General features: G+C 37.1%; 1 protein-coding gene across 7 annotated transcripts in view; it reads left to right on the forward strand.

Moving 5' to 3' along the window:
- Positions 1 to 10,488, forward strand: part of LOC137999541 (uncharacterized) — a 64,345-nt gene that overhangs the window by 37,551 nt on the left and 16,306 nt on the right. For all 7 annotated transcript variants that reach the window (XM_068845335.1, XM_068845339.1, XM_068845337.1 and 4 more), the window contains 5 exons: positions 640 to 1,874; positions 4,828 to 4,905; positions 6,788 to 6,970; positions 8,214 to 8,330; positions 9,042 to 9,134. In XM_068845335.1, coding sequence (XP_068701436.1) covers positions 640 to 1,874; positions 4,828 to 4,905; positions 6,788 to 6,970; positions 8,214 to 8,330; positions 9,042 to 9,134 — 1,706 coding nt within the window. The remainder of the gene's footprint in view (positions 1 to 639; positions 1,875 to 4,827; positions 4,906 to 6,787; positions 6,971 to 8,213; positions 8,331 to 9,041; positions 9,135 to 10,488) is intronic.

Genomic DNA, 10,488 nt, shown 5'->3' on the forward strand with positions numbered 1-10,488 from the left:
TTTCCCACGGTATTAGACTCAATTTAAAAAGCCATAAATTGATTTGCATTAAACATGCCTTTTAGAAGTCAACACTTCATGATGTTACTGTGTAGTGTTTAGGAGTTAATTATTGCTGTTTAATTTTATTTAATGATATGTATACAGACAAGTGGATTTCAAGTTAGTGTTATTTTTAATGTAAGCTAGCCTTTGTTCAAGGGTGAAATTTTGCTGTTATGCTCTTATGCTGTAGCTTTTGATTAGGTCTTGTTAACTGTGTTTGTTAACTGAAGCTTTAAAAATGATGACATAGTGGTGTTCCCCAATGAACACAGTTCAGGCTGGCTTGGGAGTTAAAGGGTTAACTAGATAACTAGAAAAGGTTAAATTTGCTGTGGCAAAGTAAATTTCAGTTGCATAAATAGAAATTGTTGCATGTCACTACTTTATCCACAGATTAAAAGTTTTAGTGAAGCATACTAAGGAAGCAGCTTTAAAAAAATTAATGTTAATTATAAAAATTTAAAGTTTGAAGAGATGCATATAATAACATTGAGGAAGAGTCCTTAATGAAGGGGCCACCTTGTTAAACCTATAAGTCCATTTTGTTTTAACTTTTTGCATTCTTGTCTTTTTACTTCTTGACATATAATACAGGAATGTTTGATGGCTCAAAGAGGGATGGCATCATTGTTTGTGGCAGTGATGAAGACTGCACACCACAAGCAACCTCAGAGGTTGAAGACAATCAGGCAGTTGGTGTACCACATTATGACTGCCGTAACAAAAACAAGGTTCAAGCTGATTCTTTTCATGATAACAAAAACAGTGAGTCTCTTGAAGAAATAAAACAAAAATTTTCACCCAGAAGGAGACTGCAGAAGAGGGCCTCTCTACCTGTGATTAAAACTGAACTTTACAAAGATGATTCTAAGGCACTGGTAACTGAAGATCCACCAAAACTAGATACAATAAAAATCCTTGAATCACCATCATTGCGGAAAGCAGAAACCCTCGGTGATCTAAGTTTAAAGCAGGTTCCACACAATCTTGAAGACCTTTCATTTAGTGGCACTGATGGTGAGGAGTTTGTGTTTTTAGAGGACAAAAATGTGGAAAGCAGCAGCTCTGTTCATGGGCCTATTCCCTCGCCAAGTCCAAGCCAAGTTAGTTTTGATGCATTGTCCTTGACAACAAGTGGTTTCAGTGAGGCGCATTCTGACCAGGTCAGCACTGGGGATCTTAATGTAGAATATGATATTTTAAATGTGGATGCAACGTCTAACGGGAAATCTGTAGATGATGCTTGGAGGTCCCAAAGTGATCCTAGCCATGGGATTCAACTTGAAAACACTGTTGCAGAGCTTCAAGCTCATCGCAACAGCAACAGTGAACCCAATCTCTCGGGAGAAAAGCTAAAAGAGGAATCTGAGCAGTTGGCAAAGAGGGTGAATGGTGGGAATCAAGGAGAGTCACCCCATAAAATTCGTGTCCTTGATGACGACAATGATGAAGATAAAGAAAGTGAATTAAGCCCAGACGATGGTTGTTATGAACTTGACAAACCTGAACGCTGTGCCAAACCAGTTCAAAGAGCCAACTCGGCACCAGCACCTACCACGTCATCATCACCAAGGACACAGCGAATAGCCAATTCCTTTGCTGTAGAAAAGGCTCAAGTCAAACTCAACAAACTTGCAGCCATGGAGACAATTGTTGAAATGCCAAATTCTGAACCTTCTCTTCAGGTATCAGAAAAGGTAAAACTTGAGAATAAGAGAAGCTCATCATTAGAAGGGAGTTGCAAATCTCCTACAAGCGGAATGGCGCAAGATGATAAGAGAAAGTCATCACTGCCTAAAGATTCGGGAAAAACACAGAAATCAAAGCATGTAAGTAATAATATTTTAATTAAGTTATGCATGGTCTTTTTATTCATTTGCTATTTCCTCTAAGTACCAGTAACGAGGACTGTGTATTCTGATAAAAGAACTTAAAAGGTGGACTGATTGTTTGTACATCTGGAAATAAAAATTAATGGTCGGCGGTCAAAAAAAGCTCTAAGCTGACACTTTTTCCTTTCAAGGATTTTTACATTTGCTTCAGATCAGTTTGATGTCATATGAATATTAAATTTTATCCCTTGGCGTGGCCACTGCTGTTACCTAGATTCTTTGAACAGAACAACAACAACAACTTTGTTACCCTTTTCAATGAAATCCTAGTGAATATCAAACGTTTTTTTTTTAGATCTTGCATTATTTTATTTGAAAGCAGTTGCTTTGCAAGTTTCTTGGGGTACACAGGATTTTAAAAATTAACACTCTATAAAATGAAAGTTGTGGCCCTATCTTAGGTTTTAGTCTACAGACTCGTATGTTTGATTAAGCAACATTAAATGTCAGGTTAGGATCTAACATGTATTAAATTATTTTAAGATTTTACATGGTATCCTCCTTATGCAGTTTTCTGTTTAATATACAGTCTTTACCCAGGTTACATAATACATGTACATAACTAGGGATTCATTCAGTGAAAGCTGATTAAATCGCTGTGCCTTTAGAATGGCTTACCTAATTGGAACAGATGATATTTGTCATGCTGGATTAGAATGTTTTGTCTCCTGGGCTGATAAGACCAGATAATTGTATTGAGACAATTTGTTGATGCCACAAAGAAAAAAAATAGTTCATTGTTGATTTATTGGTTCAATTATTATCAGAAGTTTGGAAATGTTTTGTTCCCACAATTCAAAAGTTGGAACTTTTATAAAGAATTTGTGATGGTAGGGTTACGAACAACAAAGAGGAAATAATTATACAGTATTTGTGAAGTAGTTTCGTGACCTAGGCTTGCCTGATAAAATCTAAAAGCAACAGTGGCTGATTTGTTCAATAATTCCCTTCATATCAATGCTGGAGGTCAATTTTCACAAAAGTTGGTCATTCATTAAATAAAGAAGTCAAATTAAATGCAGAAATAGAGGTGCTTTAAAGCTGCAGAATATTTAAAATTTGAATACGAGTATCCTGTATATACTTCTATCAACTACTAAACAGGTGAAATAGTGATATCAGACTCTGTGGAAGCAGGGTTTACCCAAACAGACATTGAACAGATGTGGGGACTTGGTTTATGTCTTAAGATAGCAGAGCCTTACAGATAACTTGGTTTACGTGCTCCCCCAGACTGTTCACTTTCCATTACTTTTCTGGCCACTATAAGGTAGTCAGTTATAACAAAAGCTGATTTCAATGCTCACTGGTTTCTCTGAGAAAATAGGTATAGCTTGCTACAAACTGATTTCTGGTGAAGTTAATACAGGATAAACAACTCTGCTTTGTTACTGATTTTAAGATATTATTAAGTTTTCATTTTGGTGTCTGTGATTGGTTTTGTTGCTGTTGTTTTTTCCCTGTTCTGAACTGTATTATTGATGTTGTCGGTAATGTACTTATGAATTAAGAAATTTTGCTACTCATTTAAAAGGCCTTTCACAATGACAAGGAATGGTATTTTTTTTAGATATCCTCTGTCATTACAGAGATATTCAAGTCTTGTTAAGTGCCACAAATAGATCAAGAATGTGGCTAAATAACAAACTTGCCCTGGCAGGTCTAAAACACAGGTTACTTTTGACAGGTCACCTTTTGGAAAGTAACCCCAAACCCCTCAAAACTAGGCTAGGCAGCCTAAGGTTAGCCAAATTGAGGGTTTTGGGTTACTTTCAAAAAGGTAAAAAATAGTGACCTGCAATGAGTGACCCTTCAAAAGTGACCTGTGTTTTAGACCTCACCAACTTGCCCATATAATACATGGTTTCACTTGGAAGCAATGAATATTATTAGGAATGCAAAATGGCACCAATCTGCAGACTTCAATTTTTTAATCTCTGCACCAAATGCGTAGATTTGTATCCAGATTAGGAGAGATGGCCTGCTGTTCTTAAAACACAAGGCTCATTGTGCAGAATCGAAGATTCCCCCTAATCTCACCAGGACAGAATATTGTTTTATTTAGAAATAAAGAAAAGGCAGTTTAGTATGAACTAAGGCAAGAAGCAAGCCGCTGCCATTTGCCATAGCAATAACACATACAAATCCAAGTTCATTAATAATTCATCAAGGTGATGCCCAAGTCAAATTCATACCACTGTAAAATGTTAATGCAGTGCAAATGTTACCCAATATTCTGTATCTAAATTACAAAATGCTCACTCTGTAGTTTAAATAATACTCACGAACGTCATCAATCACATTTCTTTCATGCTTTAGATTTGCAATAGAAAAGAAGAGGAGCCTTAACTGCGGCTCAGTTATGTTATAAATATCCTTAGAGGTTGCCTGCCTTGAAAGCCCGGTCCTTGCAATAATATTTTTAGGCTGCAAATGTTTTCAAAGTCAAGGGAATGTTAGAGATGAAAAAGACACATGTATGTCCAAATTGGAAAAAACAATACCAAGTTAAAATTTATTGTACACTACAGTTGTAGTGTACCGGGAGGCGCGGTGGCCTCGTGGTTACAGTACTCGACTCCAGGTTGAGTGGTCCGGGTTCGGGTCCTGGCTGGGAACATTGTGTTGTGTTCTTGGGCAAGGCACTTTACTCTCACGGTGCCTCTCTCCAGTGACCCAGGTGTGTAAATGGGTACCAGCAAAATGCTGGGGGTAACCCTGCAATAGACTAGCATCCCATCCAGGGGTGGAGTAGAAATACTCCTAGTCGCTTCATGCTAATGAAATTGGAGATATGTACCAGCCTGATGGGCCTTCTGGCTCTTAAGCAGAGACTTGACTTTACTTTAATTTTACAGTTGTATATTAATATCATCAATACCTTTTTCAGGATCTCAGAGCTCATGTGGTGAAAAATTTGCTGGATACAGAAGTGTCATATGTACAGAATTTACAATTTCTTGTGTCGGTATGTATGTTTTTCAGCCCACCTGCAATTTATGCAAATTTACATGTAATAGGGTTTTTAGAAAGACATGATAATTGGAAAACTAGATAGTATAGTTTTGCTTGATTTTGTCTATTTCCTTTTTTTTTGTTTGCTAAAAAGAGAGCTTTTCAGTCCCAGAATCTCTGATGCAAAATTGCACAGGTCTTTCACAGTGAACAAAGCATGGAGATTGTACAACTAGACTCATTTAATTTCCCTGTATATGATTGGACAGTGAGGTGATTATAAGTATTTTCTTATGTCTTATTGTTTACATTACAATTTTGGAGCTTTCTATTCTTAACTGTGTTTTGGACAATGGAAATAAAGAAGGGCATTAGTAATACTGTAACTATGATACTGTAACAATAGATTGACACTTCAAAAAATTTCCTTGAAGTTTTGACCGGTACTTGGTTTTCATTGTTATTCTTTTTGGGGAATGTACATGTTCTCATTAAAATGAGAAAAGAAACTTCCATCTCCCTACTAGTTAAATGCCAAAGAAACAAAATACACCATGTACCAAAAATCTCATCAGGCTTGCAAACTTCGGAAGGTGGAATCCAAACAATATTGTTGTGCAAATTAGCCATCAGTTAAATTGGATGGTCATGCATGCAGTCATGTGAAAGCTGAAACGTGCTACAAGGCTCCGGAAGAATGCAACATGCAGAATCTCATGCTCAAAGCTCATTGGAATTTTTGTTACAGAAACAAAAAATTACTGTTACTTTTTTGTAAGGCAAGAATTTGTGGTTTTGCTGGATAGTGTATTCAGTCTATTGAACATATAATTTGCTATTTTAGCAAAAATTAATGTTTGTTTCTTGGTGGTCATAGTTATTTAGTTTCCATTAGAGAAGGAAACAGGTCTTATCCTTATTGTCCTTGAATGTTTCAATTTCCTGTTTATATACCTTCCTGTTCACTACTGACTTTGTGTTGAAATTGTAATAGGTTGTTACCAACTTGAGTCAATATTTGCTCTGAATAAAGATTCAAGTCTGTTAGCTGTGATGCAAAACAGAACCCTCATATTTCTGAATGCTCAGAAAGTGTGGGTTTTCTTGTAAAACCATCCAAGACAAAAGCACCACACATTGTTTTTCGAGAATCATCCTGAAATCTTTATCTTTATTCTTCAATTCAATGGCTCAATGGTATTTGAATAATCACCTATCCAGACCCTGTTGTACAGTACATTAAATTTTGTTGGCTACATATTTTAAATTTTAAATGTTTTAGATTACATGTACATAAAAAAAACATCACTGATTCAGGCACTTCCAAAAAACGTTTTGTCCTCATTTTTAAAGCTGTTTTAAGTTTTAGTCCACTGAACCATAATCAATGTAATGGTGAAAGCTACATGTAATTCAAATGTATTCCTTTTAACGCTTGTCCTCACTGTCAGTAAAATGTACACTAGTGTACATGTAATAAGAACAAAACTTCACACTTGGTGTTGCAAGTATTTGGAGTGAAAGGTTACAGGATGATGCCTGAAGCACATTAGACTATAAATTATAACAAATGAAGAAAGCTGTTTCACATGACTGTATGAAAGTGGATAAGTTAGTATTTAAGGAACGTGAGATTTTTTCACCCTTCTTGATTGGAACCCATTCAAGCTTGGGACTCTCACATTTATGTGGTTTTGCAAGTTCTAGGATTAACAGCAGCCTGTGTCAATGACTTTCCACTACTCATGTTTTGCAGCCATCCACAGTGTACTCAAATTCCATATCGGGGAATTAAGGACAATTTTTATCAAAAGGTAGATGAGGAACAACCCAGGCAGATATGGTGAAAATCGTATAATAATGAAATATTAAATAATTTTAATCTGTTTCATCAGAGTTATTACAAAGCCCTGAAGAAGCAAGACAATGCTGGAATAGTGGAGCCAGCGCAAGTTGATGAAATGTTTTACCAAATTCCTGAAATTCTCCTTTGTCACGAGTTCTTTTTGAAGCAGCTACAGGCTAGAGTGAACGAATGGCATGACAAACAAAAGATTGGGGACATCTTTGTTTCTTCGGTAAGAACACTTTTTTTTATGAGTTTCAAGAATTAAAAGTGGAAGTAAGTTTCTTACTTAATTCTATCATAGTTACTAAAACAAGAAATGACCTACAATGACCTACAGTGAGCTACAATGAGCTACAACGACCTACAATGAGCTACAATGAGCTACAAGGAGAGCTCTGCAATGATATACAGTGAGCTGCAATGACCTACAGTGATCTACAATGACCTATAATGAGCTGCAATGACTTACAATCAAAGAGAAAGACAAAAAAGCGAAGATCAGAGTAAAGAGTTTGGTGCGTGGAAAACATCCATTGTGCATTGTCATGCAACGCTTTTATTCCATTGCATGACAGCCCAAATGACGACAGCAATTACACATGTGACCTTGAAAGCAGAAGACCCTTGGATGGTTTTCCTTTGTTTTAAAGCATAACTGAAAATGTACAAATATCAAGGCTTTGCTCGACAATGATAAAATCTTAATTAGAGCAGGAAAAAATGACTACAAGATTATAAATAAGTTATTCTTCCCAGAATGTTTTGTTTGGTTTAGAGTGTACAACGAAAATTTTCAACTTGCACAGCAACGAAGTTTGGTTGGTTCAAAGCGCAGAGTGGAATATTTTTAACCTTTGTACTGCAAACATGCTCTAGTGCCCTCAGAGCTGCAAATTATCTTTTATTTTAGCTCGTTACAGGTCATTAGCTAATTTTAGCGTAATATAATGTACCTCATTGTAGGTCATTGTACACTGTAGCTCATTGTAGGCCGTTGTGGGTCATTGTAGCCCATTTTAAGTCATTGTAGATCACTGTGGGCCATTGTAGTAGGTCATTGTAGATCATTGTAGGCCATGGTAGTAGGTCATTGTAGCTCATTGTAGGTCATTTTAGATCATTGTAGCCCATTGGAGTAGGTCATTGTAAATCATTGCAGGCCATTGTAGTAGGTCATTGTAGATCACTGTGGGTCATTGTGTGCCATTTTAGACCATTGTAGAGCTCTCATTGAAAGTCATTGGAGGTCATTGTGGATAATTGTAGGTTATTGTAGATCATTCCTTTTTTTAGCAACTACGTAAATCCTGTACTTCAAGGGCAGGGTGGAAATGTAAAAAGAATAACAGGACACAAGCAAAACGAGGTCATATCTACTATTAGAAAAGTTTATTTACCAAGGCTAGAGATCCTACCTTACACTGTATGTAAGAATTTTATGTGAACACTCTCTTTTTTTTAATCACTGCTAGTTCACCAAGTGTTTTCTCGTGGATGCCTACAGTGCATTCATTAATCATTTCCTACAAGCTAGAGCAGCCGTCAGGGTAGCCACAATGTCCAGACCAGCTTTTGTGCGGTACATGGAGGTATGATATAACAGTCGTAACTATCAGAATAAAAATAATAAATTGTCTTCACAAGTTCATTTCATTTGATGTAAGGGACAATGCCCATGGAAGGTCAGCAAGAAGACACAGAGTCCCTTACACAGGTTGACCTCTGAGCTTTTACCTGCCCAATCATGAAATACCACAGAGGAGGACACAGTACAACACTGGGAACTCCATGCCCTACACTTTGCGAATAGTGTGTGTGTTCTTTTACATCCACAGGGTTATGACCGTTGAAGGGATGTGAGATGGGGCATATGGTGTTGCTATCGTGCTTATCTGAGAATACTAGGGAGTGTAATCATTTGCATGTGTCATTATAAAGGCAGCACTTTCTCCCCAGTTATTTAAAGACCCCGAGTGTTGATCTGGCTGGAGTTTTTGATCCCATGACCTCCCGCAGAGTAGCCCGATGCTCGACCAACTGAGCCAACCGGTCGGCAGTCCATGGTCTCTGTCCAATAAGAGATGATTTTTAATACTAGTCAATGGAGAACCCCCTAGGGGGCAAAAGGGTTGACAGTAAATATTTTTTCCTTAAAAAAATTAGTATTCAGAAGAAAATCAGTTTGTTTAACAGGAGTGGAACCTACAAGTACAGTAGGAAGTAGAAACTCCACCATTAGACAATACTCAGGGTTGCTACATTTTCAATCAAGATTTCACAGGACTGCTTTTCTCCTTTAGCAATGCTCCAGGGATCACAAAGAAAAATTAACTCTACAAGACTTGATGATCATGCCAGTTCAAAGAATCCCACGATATGAACTGATACTGAAGGTACAGCCTACAAAACTGCTTGAAATGCATTTGCACACTTTCATTCCAAATATAAATCTCCCCATCCAAAGCAAACATGTTAGCATTGTTACCTGTGCAAGCCATGTACATGTACGTAAACTTGGCAGAACTAGCAGTAATGTGGACCCATGACCGTGAGAGGCATAGGTCTATTGTCGATTTTCCGTCACAAACTGCTTTGCCATTCCTGTTTTCAAAGAAATTTTGCACTAAAAAGCAGTTTGAGTAGGCCCATACCTCTCACTTTGTTGCAGTTTGATTTTTGAAAAGACTCTTATTATTTACAATTACTTTCTCATTGCTGCTCTTGTAACATGCCTCTTGCTCTTTCTCTTTTTGTGCATTTGAAGAGGAGAATAGAGAATTACCACACCTCCAGAATTTTAATAAAAATACTTGCATGTATGCTGGAATGTTCAAAGTGTTGTATTCACTTCGGACCAAATTTTATTTGGTAATTATCAGAGTTCCTAGTTTACAATTTCTTGGTTTAACTGCCTTTGCAATCCATCATGAGGTCGTACAGTGGGTGGCTTACTTAGGATGCGATCAGCCGAAAAGTCACTGGCTTTGGGAAGATTGAATTACTTTTGAAAGAAGTCTTTGCCAGCAAATTATTTGCGAAAAGTCAACCAGGTGTTCACTTGGAATCATGTGATTCTTTCAATCCCATGATGCTATACAAGCCTAAATTGTCATACAATCTGTCACTGCATCCGAGTTTTTAGCCGGCAAAGTGTGAAACTGGGGTGTTATGATTGTCGATACCTTTCTGACCATCATACATGCAAGTTTCATTAAAATTTTGGAGGTGTGGCAATTTTCCATTCACCTCTTCAAATGCATGAAAAGAGGTGGAATTTTTGCTAGTAAAGTTGAGGAAAAAAACTTTATTAGCAATTAGGCATGTTACAAGAGTAGCGATGAGAAAGGAATTGTAAACAAAAAGAGACTTTTCGGAAATCAGACTGTAGAGTTCTGTACATTAAAATTTTGACCCCAATAACGCACCATATCTCACCTCACATCAAGTCACATCACAGTCGTGGGTCCAAATAACTTTGTTCGTCTTGCCCGGCACATAAGAAACAAAATTGTGAGGTAGGTAAGAGTGGAAAAACATGTTTGCTTTTGCAATTTGGTGGGGAGATTAATATTGTAGACAGAGAATACTGTGTATAAGCTGCACTTGGAGATAAGCTGCACCCCCAAATTTCAAACATGATTTTGAGAAAAAAAATAAAAACTTGAAAAAAGCACTCTGCCAAAAAAGTTGTTTGATTGTTTTTGATGAACTTGCTGAAATCTAATGCGGTGTATTTGCAGCGTCCTT

This window comes from Montipora foliosa, chromosome 4, assembly GCF_036669935.1.
Source record: "Montipora foliosa isolate CH-2021 chromosome 4, ASM3666993v2, whole genome shotgun sequence".
Taxonomy (NCBI): Eukaryota; Metazoa; Cnidaria; class Anthozoa; order Scleractinia; family Acroporidae; genus Montipora; species Montipora foliosa.